The following is a 26,361-nucleotide window of genomic DNA, read 5'->3' on the forward strand; positions in this document are numbered from 1 at the left end:
AAAGAGGCTAGTAGAAACTCGATTTATACAGAACATCCACTGATATTTATTTGATTTGACAAAATCTGCATTATTAAAAGACAGGTAATAAAATTTCAGCTTATATTGAATCTGACATATGTTCTATAGTATCTAGAATATTACATAAGAAATAACAACTGAGGGGGAAAGAGGATAAAAGCATCACATGCAGATGCTCCTGGAAAAGGGGGAACTACATCTGCAGGTGAGGTCCATAGTGTGCAGCGCACAAAAAAAATCCTAGAGAAAATGCAATTCACTTACTTGGGTGAAGTGTTTTTCCTTTTGGGGAGAGGAAGAGGTGACAAAGAGGGGCAGGAATTCAAAGGCATATGCAGAATGGCTTCTCCATTTCAAAATGGTAATAAAAATATTTAGATTATGGCACTAGGGCACCTTTAAGGAAAAGAACACTTTAACCAGAGTAGGCTCATTGCATAATTCTTTAGTAATATGTACAATTTTCAAGTAATGGAGAGGACTTAAAGAGTAATTTTACTTTAACAGTGGCTATCTATTTTTCTTCTCGCCCTCTGGGACTTGATCTCTTTCAGCATCACAGGGACATTTCTCCACACAGTTTCTAGGGAACCAGCCTCTGATTCGTGAAACACCTGATGGAGAAAATGAAATTAATGTAAATAGACTTAGTGATATTGCTGAGCCAAATTAAGTCCCATTACTTCAAGTCAATAAGCTTTTAATTCTGCTTTACTTTTTTCCTCCTTTACCATCTTTTATAAGTATGATTTGAGGAAAAAAAAAAAAAAAATATATATATATATGTTTAAATGCTGTCTATCAAGCTAGAAAACCAGTATTTCCCAAATGCTATTAGCTAGGAAAGGTACAACCCCTTGTGGTTCAGGACAACCCCTAAGTGGAACATGGGGCAGGGGTGGGCAGGATTTCTCAATATGGGTATTCACTTGCACAGGTGTGATCGTGGTGTTTTGGGCACACTGTCATACTTCACCTGTTCCAGGGACTACCTCCCTGTAGCCTCTGTGAATTTCCTTCTTAGGTTTTTTCTAACATGTAAATTTCTAATATCAAGGTTGACTAAGTAGTCATATGGGGTTAGTCTACAATTAACCCAGTGTTTTAGGAAAAAGCATCCAGAATTAATCTTTAAAAAGGAAAAGTTCTAAAAATTAAAAAAAAATTAAAGACACAGAAAATTTCAATCCATTAGTTTCCATAACTTCATAGGAATATTCATTCACGGGGGAGCAGAGGGCACAGGGGGTTGGTATACAGGCTCTACAGCTAGACTACCTGGGTTGGAGCACTGGCTCTACTTCTTTTTAGTGCGGTCTTGGGCAAGGTGCTCAGTCTCGGTGCATTCTGGTTTCCTCATCAATGAAAAGTAAATGAGGGCTGTTGGGGGCTTCACCACAAGTGAAGCGCTTCTACAAGTGCCCATCACACAGATCATGAGGAGCTCCAATGTTAGCTGCCACTAAAAAGACCTGATACATAGAAGTGCTATGGAGAAATAATATAAGAAGCCTTTTTCTGTTGCTTGATGATGTGTCTTCCTATTATGTGCCCTAATGCATGTGACACTGATTGTTTATAAGAGTTATTCCCACAAAATTTGGAATTATTACTAGCAGCCTTGTCTATTAAACATTTCCTTCCATTTCCATACCTTCTACAAAGGCATCATCAAGAATTTTATCTCCATACAACCAGTATCTGAAATATTTAAAAGATTAAAATTAGTTTTTTTTAGGCTAGATGCTAATTTCGTCATTAAAGAAGAAATTCAGTACTTTCTATCACTTACCGTAACCCTCTTGTGGCTAAAATGAATTCCCCTTTCTGTAGCCTTATTCGAGGCTCTTCAGTGCAGGGGCTCGTGAAGAAGGTTTTGATTCCTTTATTCAAAGGACAGCAGGCACCGCTGTAATCTTCTATTACTCTATACCGTACCTGGCATCAATAATTAGAAAAACAATTTAACATTTACCCCTGAATTTCTTAAATTTGAATTTAAATTGTTAAAGGTAGATCCAAAATATCAGGTGACAAGTCTTTCCCTCCCAGTTCCTTTATTGGAAGCAACTGATGTTTCTAGTTCTCCAGGCTTTTCTTACCCTGCATTTCAAGCATGTAGCTAAGAATTAAATTCTAGAGCAGTGCTGTCCAGCAGAACTTTCTGCAATGACAGAAATGTTCTATATTTGTGGTAACCAATGTGGTAGCCCCTAGACACATGTAGCTACTGAGCACTTCTAATGTGGCTAGTACAACCAAGGAGCTGAATTTTTTATTTTATTTAATTTTAGTTACTTTAAATAGCCACATGTGGCTAGTGGCCATCAAACTATACAGCAGAAGTTTAAGGATGGGTTTCATACTGATGAGCTATATTGAGGATAATTATTTTTCTGTTGGCAATATAATTGACCACATTCCCTCTAAACCGCCAGTAGAACTACTTAAAAGAAAACAAAAGTGAACTGTATCAAATTTCAACAACTGTATTAAGAAACATTATTTAATAAAAGCCAACAGTTGGCTTCTACTCAAAGGCAATTTTGAAAACTATACAGAAGTGTAGAGCCTGACAAAAGGAAAAAGAAACTAGTATCATTGCAAAAATATAACTTACACTTCTGATTCTTTTGTCTGCTTTTTGTTTCAACTGTTCAATCTGTTTGGAGATATAAAAAGAAAAAATGTTCTCTCGGTGTTGAAAACAGCCCTTTGCCATGTACTATACCAGAGTGACATGACAAACTCCCAATTTTCCAGCATTCACAGTTGCTGACAATTCAAAGGCCACATATTTTTTTTTTTTTTAGAAAAGTGGAAAGTGGGCCCTATGAGAGTAGGAGCTGACATGAGGCTTTCTTCTCCATATTCTCACTGTCTTCATCTGTATACTCATTGAGCATTCGCTATGGCCCAGGAATCAGGGAGATGTGCTCACTGCCCTCATGGGGCTTCCAGGCTAGTCCTGAAGGTGGACACAGAGATTCACGGATTCCTTAGAGATAAGGTAGACAGACTGCAAAATTCATCTGCAAGTCTCCACTGAAAGTCATCATTATGACTTACTTTTCTTCAGCAACAATCTATTCAGCAATAATTTATTAAATGGTACTATATTAAATATAGTAGGGGAAATCAAGATAACTCATAATCTCTGTACCAGAATCTTGTCAAATTAAAGATATAAAAGAATTAAATAAAAATGAGACCTCATGGGCACCATACAGTAGCTACCATACAGTAGCATATGGTTAAGCGCCAAATCCAGATGAGGTGGGATTGAAACTGGCCTTGATAATTTATGATAGAGAGGAGGTCACAGAAGAGAGAAAAAACAGTGTGGACAAAGAGGTGGCAGGAATGCACAAGGAGTTCACTGAGGAAACCAGGCCAATTGTAAAGTGTGATTTCCGTTAGGGAGAAGTTGGAGGCAGTTTTAGGCCAGATTTTTAACTAAGTGAAGGGATCAGGACTTTGTCATATGTATGAAGGATTAAAGAGAAATTTAAATTAAAAGAGAGACATGATACAAGGAGTGCTTTAGGATTGTTAACTTGGATTTATTTTTGCCAAACTGAAAAAAATTGTATGATTTATTTTACTATAAAATGTCATCTGAGTTAAGGGGCACTTAAGGGGAAGAGGGTGAGACAGAAAGGAAAGCCTATTTGCACAGAAATACATACTGTTAAGCTGTACTGGTGACAGCCTTCTCTTACTGGCCACGCTAGTCCATCTCCCTCAGGGACCCCTGACCACGTAAATACCTGTTTAAAATTCTTCCATCTACTTCCCATATCATAGGGAAAAACAAAGACTTCATCCAGTTGGTAATATTGAATTCGATCTTTAGCCTGTGGGTAACAAAGAGGTAAGATGGCAGATGCCCTCTGCCTCAAACAGCTCTAAATAATACACTATTGATAGTATTGATAGTAATATACATTTATTCCTCAAATTTGTATCACTCCTAAAAATGCTTCCTCCTTCTTGTAATGTTAGTGTACACAGAAGAGAGACAAACTTGTAAGAGGAACTTGCTATATAATATATAATACCAAACTCGTATGAGATCATTCAGGAAATGTCTGACAGGGCTTATTCAGGAACAAGGATTCAAAAATGCTTATTAAAAGAGTTAATAGTGGGGTGCCTGGGTGGCTCAGCCGGTTAAGCATCTGCCTTCGGGGCTCAGGTCATGATCCTGGGGTCCTGGAATCAAGCCCCACATCACGCTCCCTGCTCAGCGGGGAGTCTGCTTCTCCTCCTCCCTCTGCCCCTCCCCTCGCAAGTGCTCTCTTTCTAATAAATAAAATCTAAATAAATAAATTGAGTTAATAGCTTTATTCCACATATAACAAATCCTCAATGCTCTTGGCTTTTCAGCAAAACAAAAGAATCCAGGTGTAAAGAAGGGATCTTGATAAAAAAGATTTAAGAGAAAGCAAGAGTTTATTCAGGATGAAAGGAACTGTTTCAGGGTGTTCCAGAATGCAACAGTTGTATCCTGGGTGGCAACCACACCTGTGGGGATGGCCGGGAAAACAGGTTCCAGGGGGAATCATCATTTTCTGAAAATTATTTTTCTTTAAAAGAAACTAGCAGAGGGCGCCTGGGTGGCTCAGTCGTTAAGCGTCTGCCTTCGGCTCAGGTCATGATCCCAGGGTCCTGGGATCGAGTCCCACATTGGGCTCCCTGCTCAGCAGGAAGCCTGCTTCTCGCTCTCCCACTCCCCCTGCTTGTGTTCCTGCTCTCGCTATCTCTCTCTCTCTCAAATAAATAAATAAAATCTTTAAAAAAAAAAAAAAAGAAAGTAGCAGAAATGTGCAGATCTTCTTTCGGTTTTTTATACCATTACACACGTATATATACTCACTTATCTATGCATTTATATGTACATTTTATGCATATACATAAATATTCAAGTTGCATAAATTATATTCTAGGCACTTAAATTGTTAACTTTAACTTAAGGAGATAAACTGGCTTAGAATTTCTTAAGTTCCACTGACACCTAGTGGTATAAAGATATATTATTTATTCCTAGTAAGTGTACAAACCCAGTTGAAATTTGTATCAATTTTAGTGTCTAGTAATTTCGATAAGTTTTCTATAAAGTTAATCATTTATTTGTATTTTTTAGTCAGCAACAGAGTGCCAGTTTTAAAATAACTTCTAGATTTAGCATGGCACTTTATGAAGAGCCTTGGTCATTAGAAAAAAAAAAGTATTAATCTAATGATGATATATTAACTAGAAATGATACCTTGAAATATTTTATTATCAAGGGACAATATTTTAGGGAAAGGCTTCTTGTAATTACTTATAAAGTAATATTGATGTTAATTCAATTAAAACAATTGTCAAGCTACATGTATGTATGAATCTATTAACTGTGTAAATTCCCACCAAATAGTAAAGGATAATTTATTTTCCATTTTTATAAACAAAAGTCTCAGAGTCTTCAAAATGGTTAAGTCTCAAAGAACAGAGATTTAGGCTATTAACAAAGAAATAGTGGTAAGGATGTGAGTAGCTTACAAAAAAGACTGAGGCCTGGTCTCTGCCTAAGAGAAGCACTCAGTGAAGTTGGGGGGATTCTATCAATCCTGTGTTAAAAGGCAACAGAGGTGGGGTGCCTGGTGGCTCAGTCAGTTAAGCATCCGACTCTTGATTCTGGCTCAGGTCATGATCTCAGGGTCCTGAGATCAAGTCCCAGATCAGGCTCTGCGCTGAGTGTGGAGCCTGCTTAAGATTCTCTCTCTCCCTCTCTGCCTCTCCCCTCTGCTTGTGCTCTCTCCCCCTCTCTCAAAAAAAAGAAAAAAGCAACAGAGGTGTGCAATAGGTGCTATGGGAAAGGCAAAAAAACTACTTGGCTAATCTAGGGAGAGTCAAGGAAGGTTCTTTGGAAGAAATGACACCCAAACTAGGTCCTGAGGCAGAAGAAATCAGCAAAAAAGAGGAAGTGTGTTCTAGGTAGAGAATGACATGTGAAAAGATACAGAAGCATATGGTGTATAAAATAGGAGTTTTTGATTTTAGTTGGTATCAAGAATGAGATGGAGTGGGGAGAGGTAGAAAATGCAGTAGAAGAAACAGAAAAGGGGAAGACATGAAAGGCTTGATTATGTATAAGCTAAGGAGCTTGGACTTAAACCTGTAATATCAGTGGTTCCTTTAAAGCATGCTTTGCACACCTCTTCCAGTCCCCAAGACCTTTTCTTAGGGTTCAACAAAGTCAAACAACTTTCATTTTAATACTAACATGTTATTTGCCTTTTTCATTGTGTTGAAATTTGCAGTAGTGGATAAAATTGCTGGTACCTTAAGCAGGAATCAGCACAGTGGCACTGTGTAAGTAAACATATTCTTCACCGTTACATACTCATATTTAAAAACAAAACAAAAAACAAAAAACCAAAGTTTTACACAAGAATGTCCTTGATGATGCAATAAAAATTATTATTTTTATTAAATCTCAACTCTCAAGTAGATGTCCTCTCACTATTCTGTGTGACAAGATGGGGAATACACATAAAGCATGCCAAAGTGCTTATCTCAAGGAAAACATCTGTTTGAGCTGTGAACTAACAAAAGCTGTGTAGCCAGCTTTTTTCATATAATGCTATTTTTACTTGAAAGAATGAGTAATGAAACTAAGGTTACTGAGACTTCAATATTTGGCAGAAATTTTCTCAAAAATGAACAAAGTCAAGCTGTTACTTCAATGTAAACAACTGAGTATTTGTCAGTGAAAAAATTAAGGCTTTCAAGTGAAAACCACAATTTTAGAAAATTTGTATCCACCACTAATGAGCTCGACAGCTTTCCAAAATAAAGGACTTTCCCCCATAAAATTGGTAGTGATATGAATGAATGTGCCAGCATTTGGAAAATCTGCATTACCCTATAAAACTATATTTTCCAAATGACCAATACTTGATGTTATAAAATCATGTATGGGTAAAAGGTCCATTCAAAGAGCAAGATGTAGTGATGGATTGAAATGTACAAGAGTACAAAACGTTTACTGATAGGGCTTCACATCTCACATACGACTAACCTTTCAAGACTATCACCTGTCAAGTTTTCATGTAGTATCAAAGAATATCCACTACTAACTAAAAAGCCTATTAAAATATTCTCTCCTTTTCTGCCTACTTATCTGTGTGAGGCTGGATTTTCTTCATATACTTCAATCAAAGCAACATATCTCAACAGACTGAATGCAGGAGATGTGAGAATCCAACTGTCTTCTGTTAAGTCAGATATTAAAGAGATTGGTAAAAATATAAAACAATGCCACTTCTCCCTATTTTTTACTTTGAAAAATATAGTAATTTTTAAAAATATGCTATTTATTAACATATAATGGGCTTATTATTATTTTTAAATGGAATTATAAATCTTCAAAATTTTTCTCAGGAAATATGGCAATTACTGATAGATATCACACACATTAACAAAGGCTCTTTAGTGTCCTTTAACAATTTTGAGAACGTAAAAGGGACCTGAAACCAAAAAGCTTAAGAACCTATTGCTGTAACTTCAAGTTCACAGACTGACTGCCAGGCGGCTAAATATGTCTTATTGGTATGTTTTATTTGGCCCACAAGGTTTTTTGTTTTTAATGTGAATTGCTTGCTAATATTTAAAAACAAAAAAGAGATGTCACAGAAATCCAGATCTCTTACTTTTCTAGAAAAACAATTAGATGATTTCAGAATACTGAGTGAGTACCCCCCCATAGTAACAATCAATTTCATCTGTTAGGCAGCTCTAGTACACAGGCTGGCTCCTGTCCCCTAAGTTATCTGCCTGGCCGCCGCAGGCATTTGGGTTTATAAACCCTGCTACAATGATGGTGAGGCTCTGAGAAGCTTTAAGCAAGGAGCAGAGTAGTCAGACTGACTTTTTACAACAGAATCAAACAGATGGGATGAAGTATGTATTAAAGGTTGTGAGGTCTGTAGCAAGCTATGCTGTAAGCCCTACCTGATAGGGCTTATCAAGGTTTTTTTAGTCCTAAAGCACTGAAAAAAACTTGATGGCACCTTGGTAGGAGAGAAGTTCCTTTCCAAATGGTTTGCCTTAACCCCTAATCTAAGAAAGAATGGCGAAATGGTTTAATGTATGGCTTAGCCTTCTTCAGCAACTCAGGGTGAACAAGAAGCAAATTTCTGTGGGAGTTATATTAAACCAAGAATGAATCAAAATGTTTCTTTTCTATATTTATCTTCTGTGTGGCATGCAAATGACTTAAGAAAGCCATCTGGTAGTGAGGTTTTCACTTCCAGGCATTTATTAGTTAATCTGGCCTATGAACTAATTTTATTTTATTTTTTCTGAACTAATCTTTATTGAGATTAAGGAAACAATTATTAAAATTTACCTTTTCTTCAATCCATGATTCAATAGAAGTTTTGTTTCCGAGAATTATTTTCATCTGAAAATTAAATGATAAACAGTAAAATTTTATGATAAAACTTTGGTTCATTTAAGATTATCATCTTCGTAGTAACCCTATGAGATAGTTTTTATTGCTCCATTCCATTGATGAAGAGACCAGGATAACAGAGGCTAAGTAACACACTCAGGGTGTGGTCCATCTGACTCTAAAGTTCTTGTTCTTAAGCACTGCACTATAATGCCTCTCCACAAAATGATTATGGCAGTCCATAATCAAATCTGAATCTACTATTTTAATAAAGCTTCATGTTTTAAGTACTATCTTCTGAACAAGGTTTCCAGAGTATTAATGAAACACTGATATAATCCATTTAATCAGTACTTGTGCATTTTGCTATTAAAATCTCTTACCACAATCTTTAATTAACCTTAAGTTTATCATTAATTTATTTACTACAAGAAAGTGACTCAGTCAACCCAGATATTCTGCTTGCCTTAAAAACCAAATGTATTCAGTCTTGATTCTATTAATCAATCTTCCTAGCTATGACTAATTCCACTTATGTGAGCTTTTACACCACAGGGTTTTAGTTTATTTCTAATATGATTCTTAATTAGAGGCATTGGGGGAATTTTTTCAAAGAATTTGATCCGAGGCTAATAGAAAACATGAAGTATAACCAAAACCAGCATATTTTAAAACTGTGAGTTTAAAAGGGTTGGGTGATGCACCAGAGTCCTCAAGGCCATCATTTTTGATTCTATGAGAGGTGTGCGTTTCCTTTTAGTCTGGCTGTGTCCACAGAAACAGTGTGGCACAGTAAAAACACTCATGGGCAAGGAGTCCTCATCATATTCCTAGGGCCGAGCACACCACCACCTGGCCCACAGTGGGCCTTCAATTAATGAACAAGCTAATTAGATGAATGGAATGAGTCATAACTGTTTTGTGATCTCTTCAAGGCCACATCCTCCTCTGTGTTCTCAAAGCACTTTGTACATAAATCTATGATACACACATGAGCCAGTATTAGTTTACTAATTAGGTTACTACTAATTGTGACTTCCCTAGGGGCAGGACGCTTTTCATTTTCATTGTTGTAGCCTCTGAAATTAGCGGAATAATTCATCAGAGTAGGCATTAAATAGCATCCGTACCATAGGGTTGTTACTGAAATTAAACGAACTCCTACATGTGATGTCCCTAAAACAGTGTCTTGCACATAGTAAGTGCTCAATAAACGTTGGCTGTGTTATGATGATGATTAAATACATACCATCATAAAACAGCTTACTGAATACATGAGTGGGTGATCTTGGGTAAAGTCACTTCACCTTTCTGTGATTCAATTACTCATCTGTAAGGAAGGGAAAAATACTCCTCTTCAAACTCCTTCTGGGGGTTGGTGTGAAGATCAAGAGAGACTATAATGTGAGAAGAGCTTTCCCAACTATAAAGTGATATGTAACTCTAAGATAACATTTTAAAAATTAAATCAGTTACCTGAAGTTCTGGCAAAGTTACTTCAAAATTATCTGACTAGTACAGAGATTATCTGTACTAGATATCTGACTAGTACCTTGATAGAATAGGTAACAGTAATTTCCATTTCATACTGTACACTTAAATGCAGCCTTTATCTCTCTCATTATAAGCAGCCCCAGTAAGTTGACAACTTTTAGCTAGAGGTAACCAAGAAACTTACCTGGATAAAAAACAACATCCCAACAGCTATGGTCGTTCCTAAAGCTAATCCCAAGGCAAACAAGGTGGCCGCAAATGCTGCTAATCCAAATGGAATAATTGGAAGAGGATCTCTCCGGGCTGCACTCATATCAATCTTTACCGTGTTCCACCCAAAGGAGAGCTACAAACAACAACACACACTTGAAATATTCAGTTGTCATAAATGCTCAGTCTGTACTGGAACATCTAAAACAACTTGATCAAAAAAGATCAACAAATGATAACCTGAAGTTGTGGCTAAAAGCAAATGAATATCTAATGCTTGAACTCATACTGATATGCAGGATATCATTCTTAGTTATTTTCAAATGTTACTTTTTGTTTTTAATTATTTCCTCAGGAAGTGTAAGGCATACCCCACTAACATTAATGTGCATGAACAGCACGAGACATCGATCTAAATTGTAACTGTGGCATCCATCTTCTCCTTGCTTCTCACTATTTACAGCAATCTTCCACAGCAAAAAAACCAGACAGCCTAGAATTTAGTAGTTGTTTCTTCCCTCATGTGCCACAACCAGAGGTTAAAAACTGGCAAAATGCAGCCAAACATGCCCTGCAGATGCCTACCGCTTGGCTTGCAAAATGTTTTAAAATATTCAGCCAGGTGCCAACTTTTAAAAATCAGGAGATGTTAAACAAAAAGTCCAGATTTTCTGATTTTTCCTGAAACACTAGAAGATCTAGTATTACTGGACTAGGTTTCCAAACATCAGAAACTGGCCGAGGTGAGTATGGGCTGTCCCACCTGTGAGGGGCATATGTTCTCCAGGTGCTACAGTCCTTTTAGGCCTGTGAAAATCATTTACCCACCACGCTTCTTCAGGGATTGAATTTGTGACCCCCGAACTTTATCTCCTGACTACTTGCCCATAAGTCAGCCTAATCTTCTGGAGGATATTTTAGGACACATGCCTGTTCCATGAGCTACCTTCCAGGGCACTGGAATTAGAAACGAACAAAACAACTGCGACTTGCCACATGAATTAGATGGAAATAGAAAATATTAGGGCTGTCTTTTTCTTCTTGTTCCTTTTTTCCCTCTAACTATTCTTACCACAGCTACAAAGTGTGAAATCAAATTATATATACAGTAATAAAATATTATCAACTTCAACTACAGCTAGTAAGGTAAGTTTCCAAAACAAAATAATTTTTCCTCATCTTAAAAATTAAGTGCTGGGGCACCTGGGTGGCCCAGTGAGTTAAGCGGCTGCCTTCAGCTCAGGTCATGATCGCAGGGTCCTGGGATCGAGTCCCACGTCGGGCTCCCTGCTTGGCAGGGAGTCTGCTTCTCCCATTCCCTCCCACTCATGCTCTCTCTCTCAAATAAATAAATAAAATCTTAGGAAAAAAATTAAATTTTAATACTTTAAAAAAAAAGAAATTCATATATAGGTAAAGCAAAGTTCTGTTTCCCAACCTAGATCAGAGAAATCATATTTCCAAATGGGACTTCTTAAATAATCATAACTACCATTTAATTTGGCATAAATGATTTTATAACACAGTCACTTACCCGATTATAAAGCTGTGTATACATAGTCATAACAAAAATGAAGGCAGCATGAATACAACCCAGTGGTGCTAAAAGGAGAAACAGTGTGAACGAAGCATGATTTTGGTAACCACAACAATTGTTGATCCAAGGACAGTGATGGTCCATCTTCATCACACATCTAACAAGAAAAATTTACATAAAACATGAGGCAGAAAATCCTGTCTACTTTAAATAATTTTGGTCTTCAAAAGATCATGCAAATAGGAATCCAGCATGTCCATGAGTCTCAGAGGAATTATACTCCATGGAACAGAAAGCAGTCTTTATGAGTTTTAAACAACTCTGAACAGTGACTTCTTTCAAATTCTAAACAGCATGAGAAAAGTCAGGCTTTGTGACAGGTTCTGAGGAAAAGATGTCTGCTACAAGTGAGTTTGTTTTAAGAAGTCAAGAGGCCCACTGAGAGGTTCATTACAAAGAAATAAGCATGGGTTCCTGGTCTTTCTCTAGCTCTGAAATGCAGTGAACGGAGTACAACAGAGATTCAACAAAATCACTTCTAAATCTCTACCAGGGTTGGTTGATGGGACCCAGCAGACCTTATAACTTCCTTCCTTCCTGTTCTCATCCTTTAGATGTGGATTCTCTGAGCTAAGCAAGCTAACTATGGAATATAAGATGTGGTATAACAGGCAAAGTCTCACTGAGCTTCCTTCCCTTGTTGCTAGAAGAACATTTCCTGGCCTCACACCAAACTATATTTGCCACAAATGGTTTTCCTAAACCTCAACACTGTCATCACAAATTTCTTATTAACTGGTGGAAGAGCTGTATATTTAAAAAGGTTCTAGTTTACTTCATATTTCTTACAGTGATTCAGTTTTTTTCCCATTAAGTTTTTTATATTACACACTAGTGACAATATGCACCTGAATTCATTTATTAGATATGCATAAAGTGTAAATGTTACTTAACCCAAATGATGGAAAGGGCAGGAGGTGTCCCTTATAATTTAGACTCAGAACAATTCTAAAGCTAGTCATGATGACAGCAGACAAGCACAATTAATCCTGATCTATGGAAACAACTTGAAGGCATAACTTTTTACTCTTGTCAGGGCAAGAAGCAAAGTAAATGTGTATTTTTTCCAAAAAGTAAATAAGTAAATAAATAAATAAAATCTTTTCACTTATGACAAAAAAGAGTGAGGATTATTTATTATCAAAATTGATAACTTAAGAATAAAACAGAGATATGGACACAAGTATTTTGACAATGTTTTTTATAAAGAAGCCACCTTATAGAGACTAAAACTCAGATTGACGTGGTAGAAAGAACAACATTAAGACCAGTAATCAAGTTGATCAGTCCCCAGTGAGGAGCAAAGACAGTACCTGTTACACTTTCTGCAGTGATGTGACCGTGGCGCCTTGTATGCTTGGCAGACTTTACAATACTGGAGGTACATGCTATCCTGAGAATCTTCCTTGGTAGCAAAACATAAACAAAAATATATCAGTTATCAGTTGTCTGATCCTAAGTAATAACATGTCAGGTCTTATGAATAAATGCTTCGGTACAGTTTTATTTTCTTTTATGGGGGGTGAGGATAAGGATGGAATCCTAACTTGCATTTCCAGTCCTTTTATTTGAAATACTTTTAAATAATGACTTTCTGGTAACAGCTGCATTGCTCTTCCAATTACCAGAACTCATTTTTAATTTCTCTTCCCCATGCTCCACCCAAACCCACTGCCACTGATTGTATTTGGTTCTACTTTTCCAAACTCCTAGTAGAATGGGAGGAGTTCCGGAAAAAGGTAGCTGACCATGTGGCAGGTATTTTGGAGGTGGGGATTCAAACATTGGAGCTGATACTCTTTAGGAAATCTCTCTTGCACCATTTTAATCACTTCTAACTACTTTCCTTTACGGTAGTTTCTCTCTAATCCAAACTGTCTACTGTCAGAATAATATTCTTATAACACAACTCTGATTAGTTCAGAGCTTGGCTTGAAAACCTCTCCTACCTCCCGATGGCCTAACAATTCCTCATGCATTTAAGGCCTTCCGCAATCTGCCTTTGTTTCAGCCTTACTGGTACTATGTAACCTGTTATTTCTGACTATAGGCTTCCACCACCTATCAACCTGAAATGTCTTCGTCCCCATTCGTGGAAATTTCCACTCCTCCTTCAGGTCCACAGCTGAAAAAGATCAGGTCCTTCTAGCTTCAACAGCACTCATCCCATTCTTCTCTATAGTTTAGTTACTTACACAAGTGCCTTGGTTTCTCTCAATTATAAGGTTTTTCAGAATATGAATTTGTCCTACTCATCTCCGTACCCACTTTAAATAGTACACTACATTAGTGTTTCTCCAACATTAACATACCTAAGAACCACCTGGGGATTTTGTTAAATGCTGATTCTGATTCCTAGGTCTGGAGTGGAGCCCAAAACTCTGCATTTCTAACAAGCTATCAGGTGGTGTCCCTCAGCAAGCAATACGGAAATTCATGAGCATAAACTTTCTACAATTTTTAAAAAGCCACAAATTGATTCACACTGTACTTCCTTATGCGATGATTTTAACATTGATTTTAAAACTTTATGATTTAAGCCAGCAATTTCTAAAGAGGTTTTCTCAGTTCTGAGGGCTATTAATGTATTACATGACAAAAGATCCTAAGCCAAACTGCACTGTGGAATTATAAGAGGTGTATTACATGAGTATTTCTTAAATTTAGGACTATACACCCCCCAGTCCCCTTCATTCTTTTCTTTTTCCTTTAATGCAGGACAAGTATTCACTAAAATTTCTCTGGGAAATACTAATTTAGATGAATATTTTCAAACGGATACAAAATAAATTCTTTGAGCTCTAAATGATAAGTAATTAGAATAATATGCTTAGCCTCTATCAAGGCAAAAAGTAGGCTGTGTCTGATACTATTGGTTAGCAGATAAAGCCATAAACTAAATATATGATTATCATTAGAGTTCCTTATCTTAAGGGATCTTTTTCTTACCGGTTTCCACCCCAAAGGAACAAAGCCAGGACCAATAAACATGGCATTGAAATAATTATAAAGAATCATGACAGTCCAGTTTATCAACATGATGAAATTCACGCTTCCTCCAGTTGTATGTAAAGGCCAATACCACAACACAGAGTCAATCATGGCCATCGTAGAACACATTGCTATAACACCAAGGGCTATGATGGGACCCCAGTGACACAGTCTCTTTAATTCTTGGAGATTTTCAAACTTGATAACTGAGCAGAATGTACCCATTTTGGTGAGGAAGAATGTCTTCCTACTTTTAGAAAATTATAGATTTCCTTTTTCTGTGCACACATTTCCATGTGCCACAAGTCCATGTGTGTTCCTTAACTGTCATGCCTTCAAGCTATGGGATGTTAATGCAGATTATGCCACTTTCATTGTTACACACTCAGAGCTCTTTATCTTAATTAGGAGAATCCAGGATCTTGGCTTGAAACCCAATCTAAAAAACAAAATGAGAAAGTTCAGTAAAAAAATTTATTATATACTATTTAACTCCAACAACCACCTAAACAAAGGCATCTTACAAGTGCACTACTATGGGATGAGCATCTTATCAAATGCCAAAGAGAACTATTTTTATCTGATCCAAAACAGGGCTCAAGTCTGGATGGCATATAAACTGGATACATGACTCTAAAATAGTGGTTTTTATTCCTTTGTTTTCAACTTGTCAGGGAACCGTGACTGTCCCACGTTTAGTGAATGGTTTGAGGAGACAAAGAATTTTAGAGCTGGAGCAGGCTTTAGGGTTGACTGAATCCAGCTTCCTTCTTCATAGAAAAGAAATTGGCTCGGAGAGGCTAAGTGATTGCACCAAGCTCACAAGTAACAGCTGCACCTAGACTAGAAACCAAGTCATCGAACTCCTTTTACGAAGTTCTAAACTGCCTTTTACCGAGTCTCGATTTGTCAAGTATGAGCCCGACACGGTCTATACATTTGCCTGCGGTTACCCCAAAACACCAACTTAAGGATCTATTTGGGCCAAACGTAAAGAGGCGAGCGAGTGAAAGCAAAGAGAGAGTGAAAGTAGGGGACGGGAGACAGAGGTGTATGTGTGAAATCACGACTCGAGGAACACGGGAGGATAAACATGAATGAACGTTATTTGAGAAAAGGAGGAAGTGCCTCCGGAGCGAGGGACAGGGAAGGCAGAACCGCGAGCGTCGGAAGATCTGTGGAAGGATTTCTGACTGGACTGCAGTGAGTCAAGGGAAGATCTCAGATACAGGGTATTAAGGAGTTTCACGCAACAGATGCTACTGCCTTGTGCCTCAGTTCCCCGCCCGTGTCACGGAGCACAGCGCTTAGAAATCGTCACTCAGGGGAGAAACATTCTGGCAAGCGTGGTTGGTTTCAACATTCTGGAGATTCTGGGCTCACTCGGGCGGGGCGAAGACCGCCAAAATCAGTTACATCCCTTGCCTTGACTCCCACCTCAGTCTGGTCCTTGGTGCCCGCTCCTCGGCCATCGCATTTCCGGGGCCGCCTGGGCTCACCCGGAACAGGTTTTCTCCTCTTCGGATAACGCCGTCATGGGGACCTCAGTCCAGCGCAAGCAAAAAGCAAATCCTGCTTGTAAGAGGGTGGTGTGCGGCACCTGCCGCGACCAGTCTGTCTTCCAGCCAGCGCTGTCGCCGCTGCTCTCCAGCTCCCGCCCGGTGCGCGCGGTCTTTGCGACAGCCACTTCCGGGAGGTTCGCCTCATCAGACTTCCCTCGGGAAGCAAGTTTCTGGGATCTATAGCTTGGGGAGCCGGAGCCGCTTTCCAGAACGTGGAGGGGCAAAACATGCTCTCAGTGATCCCCGAGAACCCGCAGGCTTTAGGAAGCTTTGTGGGGCGCTAATAGAAGTGCTTTTCTTTCGCGACTTTTTTAAAAATTTGAAGCCCGAGCGGACAATAAAAAACGCGCACAGGCCAAATTCCGGAGGACTGAGATTGCGACGAACAACCAGGAAGCGGCTAGGCTGGGAGCTGTCCCCGGTTCTCCACTCTGCTCTCGAGGCCCCCTCCCGGGGTACTTACGCCGTGTTCCTCTGTCCCGCGTGGTCCTTGCCACGACCTGGGCTCCGGCCCGGGACGATCACTCCGGAGCCACCATGTCATCCGACTTCGAAGGCTACGAGCAGGACTTCGCGGTGCTCACGGCAGAGATCACCAGCAAGATTGCGAGGGTCCCCCGACTCCCTCCTGGTGAGAGCACTGACCCGGCAGAGTGGGGGTGGCCCCGAGGGCGCCGAGGCTCGCGGGCGGTGGAACGTCTCCCGAGGCGCGAGGTGCTGCAGGGGCTCTCCCTGAGCGATGCAGCTGGACTTGGTTGAGGGTAAAGGCTCAGTCTAGGCTGGGTTGTGGCGTGCGGTGAGAAGAGCTTACCCTATCTGAGCCTTCTGGGCTGGAATCCGGACTTCACCGCCTTGTTACTTGTACAACCTTGGGAACGTTTCTCTGACTCTAAGTTTTTTGTTTTATTTTGTTTTGTTTTATTTGTAAAATAGAGGTGTGAGTATTCAAAGAGAGTGACTGAACGTACCTAGATCATAGGTCTGCAATATACAGTAACCAGTTGTTTTGTTAGTAATATTATTATTATTATTATTATATGAGGCGAAAGAGGATTAAGAGCCATGGTACCAGGATTCAGATCGCAGCTCTGCCACTTAAAAGTTGTGGCACTTAACGAAAGTTTCTTAAACCGCTCTCAACTTTCCTTCTTGGTAAAATGGGGAGAACTGTACGTCTCTCGTGGAGTTATGGAGATTAAATGATTTAACATATGGAAAGCCCTTTTTTGGTGTTAGCTGCTATAATCATTAGTATTTTTCATACCCCTAACCCCATTTCTTATTTCTCAACCTTCTTGGGAGACTGTAACCTAGTTTTATGTAACACTTGGTACAGGATAATTTTGCTCACTTTTAAAATTCCACGTATCCCATCTAGAAGTGTTACTGATTTTGTTTTTGTGTTTTATTTTTTTAAAGAGTTTATTTGAGAGAGAGAGCGCGGCGGGGTAGGGGGCGAGGGGCAGAGGGAGAGGGAGAAGCAGACTCCCTGCTGAACAGGGAGCCCACTGGCCTCTAGGGGCTCCATCCCAGGACTCTGGGATCATGCCCTGAGCCAAAGGCAGACACTTAACCGACTGAGCCACCCAGGTGCCCCTTGTTTTTGTGTTTTAGCATATCTTGCTTTCCATGCTAAACTGTCAACTATGAAGGTGGGAGCTATGTTTGATTTCCTTGGCATTTACTTAGAAAGGGCTCAGAAAAATGTTTAAGTAAATGAACAGATGAATATGAATATGATATTTGGCAATTTTTTTGTATGTGAGACATTGTTTTAGGATTTATCTTTCTCTAAGTACAGATTTAATTTGAGTGGTTAGTTGCAGATCAGATTATTACTTTTAGCTTAGTTTTGTTAGGGAAATTGAACCATCGTCTGGACTTGGCCCTACCTGGCTCTGGGGTGTAGTGCGAAGAAAAGAGGATGCTCACTGATTTGTGAACTGGTGGGCAACTTCCCATTTCCCACCTTGTTAGTCAGTCCTTGATGCCAGCAGTCATTTCTGCAGGACCTCAGTTGTCATTCCTCTTTCCCTTTCCCTACTTCCCCCAAACTTGTGTGTTTATAAATAATTTTCTTCCTTTATTTCTTTGTTTTTCTTTCCCCCTCCCCCACCTGTTTTCTATTAATAGGGACATTTGCTTGAAACCAGGATCTCTGAACTTACACCCCACTCATCTCCTGAAGTCCCAGTTAGTTCTGGTGAGGTGGATGATGTCTTAAAGAGGTTTATGAGCCCAAGTGAGGGAACAAGAGGACAGAACCAAGGCAGCATATACCACCGAGCTCTGCTGCCTCAGAGATTTTTGTGGAGAAAGTGGCTGATGGCCTCATCACTTCATGATACATCACCTCGTCTCTTCTCTTCAGTTCCGCTTTTCTCCACCGCCCAAGACCATCTTGATTTTTGTTATCCTTGTTGCTGGAGACTACTTCCTTTGACTTGAGTCCCAGAGTCTCAGAGTATCAGGACCTGTGATTTCAGTTGCATTTTTATTTATTTTTAATTGTAACAGTTTTAACAGAGAAGCAGTTTCTGTTTGGGCTTGTAGATTTTGTATTGGGAAGGTGTTTTATATAAAGTAACAAAGTCCTCCGTGGATGCAAAGTTGTAAAAGTTGTTTCCAAGAAAACAGATTTTGTTACAGTGCATTTTTTTTCTTGTCTTTGTTTTAATGTAACCATTCTTACCATATAGAAGGAAACCTTTGATTTAAGTTCCTTAAAAATAAAGCCTTGACTGGCCTTGCATACAATATAATGTAAGGCCCAAACATAGCAGCTTCACCAGAATTGAAAGAAGACTGTGTAGTTGGCACTGGAAGAATGCTTACTGACCTGCGTAATTGAATGATAGTAATTCTTAAAAATGTAGTAGTTTCCCTCTTAATAGTTACTTACGCTTGCTCCCTTTATAATCTGTTTCTAATTGATAAATGGAAAAGGATGAAAAGTATATCCACGAAGTTAGGAATTTCAGATATATGTCTATGAACTAACAAATTAATATGTATCACCATTAAAAAAAAGTATGATTAAAAGTAATTATAATCTCTCTGGACATCATTAGTGGTTGACCTAGAGGAGATGAACTATGATTTACTTGATTTGAGAAGTTTAAACTCAGAGCAAACTTTGCAGCCAGAGCAGTTCATTCCCCCAACTTATTAACTTATTTAAATTGAAATAGAGTGAGTAGGATTGATTGCAATGAACTTCAATCTCTGCTGGGCATGTACAATGTATTAAAGTGTTATCTCCAGAGAGAATAGAAAAGATTGAGTATTTTAAAACTTCATTTTAAAGAAGAAATTTGATTACTCTGTGACACGTTTTAAACAATAAAAAGACTTTGCTCTTAGACTGAAGTGTTTGAATTTAACTAATGTTAGTACTTGGATTAATGAAACAGATCAGTCCCTTCTTAGGTAGTATTTTTATGACACTGTATTTGAAATTTAATTTTAATGATTAGAGTTCTGTGGCAAAGTCGTGAAAACCATAACTAATACTAATTGTGAAGTTATTTTTCCTTTGGTGAAGAATCCTAAGTGGGGGGATACTTTGCAGAGGTTCCCTTACATCAGGCAGGCATCCTCAAGAATCTTAAGTACAACGTTCTTCTGCAATTATTTGCTTACTTCATTTACAGAGAGATAAATGGTCTTTTGTGAATCCAACCATTTTGTAAGATTCACACATGGCATTGGATCTGTTTAGAATCTCTGCTCTGCTACTTACTAGATGTGCAATCTTGGACAAAGTGCTTGGCCTTTCTAAGCCTGCTTCCTCTATCTTTAAGTCGGGGAGAGGAGGTAATTGCTTCAACCTTACAATGTTGTAAAAAATCAAATGAAAGAAAGCCTGGAACACACTAGCACAATTTTCTTCCCAGAAAATGTGCATGATAAATTAGCTATTAGCAGTACTATTGCCACTGCCTAAGACAGCAATTGGTAGGGTTAGGTAGGACCCAGCTTCTCAGACTTTGTGATACTGAACTCTTAAAGGAAACTTGGACCTCAATTCTTGCTTCCTTTTCTGCCTAGACTAGAGTTAGGTTGATCTCTCTTGCTGATGCCTACATTTGAAAGGATATGAGTGATCAGGGTCTTTGGGATGTGAAATGAAATTGGGCTTTGAACTCAGGATATCAAGGAGGGAGGCAGGGAGAGAAGTGAAAGTGGTGGGGCAAGACAGGTGTCCTTTCTGGAAGAAAATGCTCAAGTCTCTCTCATTAGTTATGTCAGTCCTTGGGGGCTTTTGAAGACCTCTAGACGTAGCCGTGAATAGAAGAAACTGTAAATGTTCCATGATTAACTCTTGGCCTTTGTAGTTGAAGTGGTTGTAGATGGAGAATTCAGAAGTCTGCCTTTATTTATGAATACTGTGATTTGCTTAAAATGTATGTGGCTCTGGAACTGCAATGTCCACACGTTTCTACTGAGTGCTTGGAATGTGGCTACAGAGTGAAATGATAATATTTTGGATATATTGGGCTAAATATTATTAAAACTATATACATATATTAAAGCTAATTTTACTTTTTAAAATGTGGGTACTAGAAGATTTAGAATTACATATGTGACTTGCATGCATTACATTTCTGTTGTTCTAGAGAGTTAGAGTTGAAGAGATGGTTCCAGTCCTTGAATTCAGGAACTTAGGTGCACAGTAAATTGGATTGTCATACTTTAATCCCATACCCACACTCTAATCCCACAGGGACCACTCTCCCTTCAACAGTGTAGTTAAGCTGAGTAATGGCTTCATTGATCTTTTAAGAAATAACTTTTAATTTCAGAACAGGTTTAGATTTATAGAAAAATCACAAATACGGAGAATACCTATATGTCCTATGCCCAGTTTCCTCTATTGTTGACATCATATATTAATATGATACATTTGTTGTTGCAGCCAGTGAACCTATACTGACACATTATAAGTAAATGAAGTCCATACTTTGTTCAGATTTCCTTATGTTTTGTTTTGTTTATCTGTTTGTTTCACCTAATGTCCTTTCGCTATTCTAGGATCCAGGCCAGGATACTACAAAACATTTAGCAGTTAGGGCTCCTTATGTTCCTCTTAGCTGTGACAGTTTTCTCAGACTTTTCTCTAGACTTCAGTTTAGAGGAGTACTGGTAGGATATTTTATAGAATTCCTCAATTGGTATTTGCCTGATACTTTTCTCATGATCAGACTGGAGTTCTGGGTTTGGGGGACAAAGATCACAGAAATAAAGCACTCTTTTTATCACATTATATCAAGAATATACTGTAACACAACTTATCACTACTGATGCTAACGAACTTTGACCACCTGTCTGAAGCAGTGTTTGTCAGGTTTCTCCACTGTGAAGTTACTCTTTTGCTTCTTTTCCATACTCTTTGGAAGGCAGTCCTATGCACAGCCCACACTTCAGGAGTGGGGAATCATATTCCACCTCCTTGAAGGCTTAGCATCTTAAACCATTTGGGATTCTCTACAGGAGAGATTTTGTCTATTCTTCTCCATTTACTTATTCAGTCATTTATATCCGTGGGTTCATGGTATTTATTTTATTCTTTGTATTGTATTCCAATACTACTTTATTTTGTTGCTCAAATTGTTCTAGCTTTGACCTTTGGAAGCCCTTTTAGCTGGCTTCTGTGTCCTTTTGATATACCTCTATCATTGCAGGTTTGTTTTTTGTTTTGGTTTTTCCTTTGTAGTACTTTCTTACTTTCCAGTATTATAGAATACTCCAATATCATCTTTTGTTTTTCCTATACCAGTCTCAAAGTCAGCCGTTTCTACAAGGAGTACTACTTCCATTTATTGAGAAATGGTGTTAGAAACCATGACCTAGGGGTACCTGGGTGGCTCAGTGGATTAAGCATCTGACTCTTGATTGTGTCTCAGGTCATGATTTCAAGGTCATGAGATCCAGCCCCATGTCAGGCTCCATGCTGAGTGTGGAGTCTGCTTGGGATCCTTTCTCTCCCTCTCCCTCTGCCCCTCCCCCTATACTCTCTGTCTTAAAAAAAAAAGAAAAGAAAACAAGATCTGGATACTAGGTACACTCATTGCTACTGGGGTATTATTGCTTCTAGTCCTTCTGAGCTGACAGACAAGGACGTACATGTGTGTACAGTAAATCATGTATATATAAATATTTGTATGTGTAGCCATCTATAGTAAGCTAAGCATGAGTTCGTATTGCTATCTCCAACTCTAATCCATTATTACATGGATCATTCTAGAATGACTTTGTTTCAGTACTGACCATTCTCTACCATGCTACATAGTGTAGCATTAGTAATATATCCATTTTTAAGTAATATAAAAATTCCTCTATTAGTGGTTTCACTCCACATTTCCCAGTACATAGTTTCTGCTGCTATTTTATCTAAAAATAGCTACATTGCACAAAGATGGGTACCAGTCACTGAATTCAAGTTAGCTCTGACACACTACTTTATGGGGAGGGGGTGTGTAAGGCTAACTAAGCACTTCTTTAAATACTAACAAAAAAACATGCTATGTAGATTTGTGTCTATACCAGCCCTAAGCACTTCTGTTAATATTGAGTGCACAAGGAAAGATCATACTATGCAAAGACTTATGTGTAATACTAGCATTCATCAAGCCTATATGCAAAAGAAAAAAAAAGGTGATGAAATTTGTTTATATAGTATATTTTATGAGTACATCAGAGGTTAAGAGCTCAGTTCTGAACAGCAGACCTTGTTGGAATTCCAACTCTGCAATTTATTAGCTGTTTAACTTTGGAGAAATTATTTAATCACTCTGAGTTTATGTACTTGATAATACTAGTATCTCCAAAGGGCCGTTTTGAGGATTAACTGTGGTAATGTTCAACACATAGCCCTGTGAAAATAATGATAGCTGTTAATTACAAAGTTCTGAATCCTAGAAACGTGCCATTTGTAAAGGGGTTGCCATTTGGTGTGGAAAGCATGGAACCGTCTTGGGAATTACATAGGAGTAGAGCTCAAAGACTGCCAAAAATGTAATGTTGGTAGATATTTCCAAGGTCATCTCATTCAGTCTTTCTTTCCTTCCTTTCTTCCTCATTCATGCTTTCCTCCTAAATCATCACCTTTTCATTCTCTTAAAAATGCGAGGAACACTGGGGAGGGCTAAATTCAGAGTTAGGACAAAGATATGACAAGAGTGGTCCCTGCCTCCAAGGAGCTGGAAATGAAGGTGAGGGGAAAACTACAGAAAGCATTTTCTCATGACCATCAGAGCCACCAGAACAGAGCACAGAGGTCTGGGAATTCAGAGGAGATAAGATCTGTCCCAGGAAATCACCTCGAGGAGAGGTGGAAGTTAGCAGACAAAAATGGGGAAAGGGTATATTAAGAGAGGTTGCAGTAAATGGGTGCGGTGGGTATCTGTTGTTTTGGACTGCCCAGAATCCTCTATTCTATTTTCTGATAGCAGCACTCAGTTTTCCTTTGAGGAACTACCTAAACCCAGTCTTGGTGGAACTGACAGGCAGCCATGCCCTATCCAGGTCAATAGGTGAACACATTGCCCAAGGGAGTGCATTCAGAGAACGTTTGCTGTAATTCCAATTTTAGGCAGAGTGAACCAGGAAGAGAGCATGGCATTGCTGCTCAAGACTCTCCTTTTGCAGAGACTGTCCGTTCCTGCTCCCTTGTTATCCCGAGCCACGCTGGGAGCTGTCCTTTCTAAGCTTGGGGGCTCATTTTTATCATTGACTCTATGAACCAATCCGTTTTATTCCAATAAGATTCCCACTCTAACTCTAAAAGCTATCTTTCTAATAAATTCCCTTTTTTGGCTGAGGTTAGCCAGAATCAATTCTGTTGTATTCAGCCAAAGAACCCGAAATGGTAGCTTAAACAAAAGGTTAGAGCAGGAAAAGAGAGACAGAGAGAGATGTTTGGGTAATAATGAATAGTCTGTCTGGTTAGCATGTAGCATATACAGTGGAGAGCTAGTAGTTGGAAATAAAGTTGGAAAGGTTGCTTGGATCTGGAATGTGAAGGACTTTGACTGCTAGGCTTAAGTGATGCAATCAAAGCCACATTTTAGGAAGATTAAGTGGTGGAGAGGAGCAGGTGTGAAGACAGGGAAAGCAGGGTGGTTGGTACCATAGCTTCTGTTGTAAATGTTTGCACTGTCCTACATTATTTATTCAATTAACTGTCATTTTTCAAGAACTGATCATATGACAGGCTCAGTGCTAGATTTTAGGACTATAAAGATAATTAAGACATGATTAAAGCCCCCAACCTAGAAGATAAATCTGACCTGTAAGTGTGAGAGATAAATTATTGGAATTAGGTAAGGGTTGTAGGTGTTTTCTGTAAGAGAGAGCAGCCAGCTATTTTGTCGGGTTAGGAAAGGCTTCGAAGAGGTGATGATTTCTGAATCCAAGTTTTGAATAGCAGTTTGCCAGGCAGTCACAGTGGAGGTAGGCATAGGCATTGGGATTAAAGGTCTTGGGTCCTGGAAATATATCAGGATTAGAGATAAAGATTTGGGATCATAAATGTATAATATAACAGTTTAAAAATGAGAGTGGATGAAATTGTCCAGGGACATAGATCATAGTAATAAGAGAAGGAAAGTAAGGACTGAACTCCCAGGAATGCCAACAAGTTAAAGGATAAATGGAGGAAAAGGATCTGGCAGAGGACACTGAGACCGAAGTGGGTGTGTAGGAGGATCAGACAATCAGTGTCTTGGAAGCCAGGAGACGAAAAAGTGATAGGATCAGAGGAGTAGAATGTTGGATGCCACAAGATTAAGTAAAAGTAGGACCAGAGAATGTCCATTTGTTTCGGCAAAGAAAAGGTCATCAGACTTAGAGTCATTTCAGTGGGTCGGTGGGGGTGAGAGCGAGATTACCGGGCGGAAATGGGGAGATGAGGAAGGGAAACGTGACTGTGGATAGAGGAGAGAGAAATTAGTAGCAAAGGGGAATACAGGACAAGGAAGGCTTCTTCCTTTGTTTTGTTTTATTGATGAGAAAAGCTGGTGCTTCTTGGTCCTAGAGGCTCGGCATGGACTTTCCTAACTACTGAACACCTTAAAGCAAACCAGACGTTCCTTCTGCTATGTAAATTCATAATCTCACCCCTGGTCCAACAAGGGCTTGTCTTATTTCATATTCTGCTCCAGCATAAAAATAGTGAACTTCTCCTGTAACTTGTGGAGGTGTCGGACAGATGACATGTGCCAGGAGCAAATAAATTTGGGGTCATATACTAAATTTTTAATCTGGCCATATGTGGGCTTAACTTTTTCAAAGAGGGACAAATAAACTAAATTTTAATTTCAAATGTGCATTCTTCTTATTTGGAGTATGCACAAAACAGGTGACAGCTATCCCCCCCAGTTTGGGGGGATCAAAGGGAAGGGGTCGGGGATGGCAGAACCTAATTATGGTTCTAGCAAAATAATAACTTCCACTAAAGATTCCCCACTTAGTGTTGACTATCCTCCTGAAGAGTTAGTCAGCTGTTACACGTGGTACCCATTTCAAGCTTCATGACTTCTCTCGTTTGTTGTATTAGTTGGTCATCGTTAGGTTCACAGAAACTTAACTTTAAAGATTTATTTATTTATTTATTTATTTATTTATTTATTTGGGAGAGACAGAATGTGTGCAGTGGGGAGAGGCAGAGAGAGAGGGAGAGAGAGTCTTAAGCAGACTCCACGCTGAGCGCAGAGTGCGATGCGGGGCTCGATTTCAAGACCCTGAGATCATGACCTGAGCTGAAACCAAGAGTCAGATGCTAACTGACCGTGCCACCCTGGCACCCTGAAACCTAACTTTAAATAAAGAAATCTGTTAGTTCAAGAAAACAAATCATGATAAAGTCAAGCAAAACCTGTTTCAGAGTTATCTGGAACCAGAAACTAATTAACTAAATATACCTACCTACTTACCTACTACCTATCCCTCAGCTTTGTTTCTTTCTCAGTATAGACTTCATTCTTAACCACTGCAAAGTGGCTATCCTTGTAGCTAGAACAATGGATGCCAACAGCTTCTAGACT

General features: G+C 38.9%; 2 protein-coding genes across 5 annotated transcripts in view; one reads left to right on the forward strand and one right to left on the reverse strand.

Moving 5' to 3' along the window:
* Positions 1–26: 26 nt before the first annotated feature.
* ZDHHC6 (zinc finger DHHC-type palmitoyltransferase 6) lies at positions 27–16,434 on the reverse strand. Of its 2 annotated transcripts, none has more exons than XM_044916603.1 (11): positions 16,191–16,434; positions 14,712–15,192; positions 13,076–13,167; positions 11,700–11,859; positions 10,140–10,301; positions 8,417–8,470; positions 3,711–3,878; positions 2,642–2,683; positions 1,814–1,959; positions 1,676–1,722; positions 27–635 (listed from the first exon to the last, which is right to left on the reverse strand). In XM_044916603.1, exons 2-11 carry the CDS (start codon positions 14,976–14,978, stop codon positions 532–534), a joined length of 1,242 nt encoding a protein of 413 aa, XP_044772538.1. In that variant the 5' UTR covers positions 14,979–15,192; positions 16,191–16,434; the 3' UTR covers positions 27–531. The 2 variants fall into 2 exon arrangements, with proteins under 2 accessions (XP_044772538.1, XP_021555197.1); XM_021699522.1 differs by having other exon boundaries at positions 35–635; positions 3,792–3,878; positions 16,191–16,428.
* A 226-nt stretch (positions 16,435–16,660) lies between these two features.
* The window catches only part of VTI1A (vesicle transport through interaction with t-SNAREs 1A), a 346,286-nt gene continuing 336,585 nt past the window's right edge, over positions 16,661–26,361 (forward strand). For all 3 annotated transcript variants that reach the window (XM_044916605.1, XM_044916604.1, XM_021699588.1), the window contains exon 1: positions 16,661–16,946. In XM_044916605.1, the coding sequence (XP_044772540.1) occupies positions 16,853–16,946 (94 nt within the window). In that variant the 5' untranslated portion in view covers positions 16,661–16,852. The remainder of the gene's footprint in view (positions 16,947–26,361) is intronic.

This window comes from Neomonachus schauinslandi, chromosome 6 (genome assembly GCF_002201575.2).
Source record: "Neomonachus schauinslandi chromosome 6, ASM220157v2, whole genome shotgun sequence".
Taxonomy (NCBI): Eukaryota; Metazoa; Chordata; class Mammalia; order Carnivora; family Phocidae; genus Neomonachus; species Neomonachus schauinslandi.

Excerpts from the sequence above, each read along its gene's own strand:
- ZDHHC6 (XM_044916603.1), bottom strand. The coding sequence starts at position 14,978 with ATGGGTACATTCTGCTCAGTTATCAAGTTTGAAAATCTCCAAGAATTA. Across the intron at positions 11,860-13,075 it reads CACTGCAGAAAGTGTAACAG|ATGTGTGATGAAGATGGACC; the intron begins GTACTGTCTTTG and ends TTTTCTTGTTAG. Across the intron at positions 2,684-3,710 it reads GTCACCAGTACAGCTTAACA|ATTGAACAGTTGAAACAAAA; the intron begins GTATGTATTTCT and ends ATCTCCAAACAG.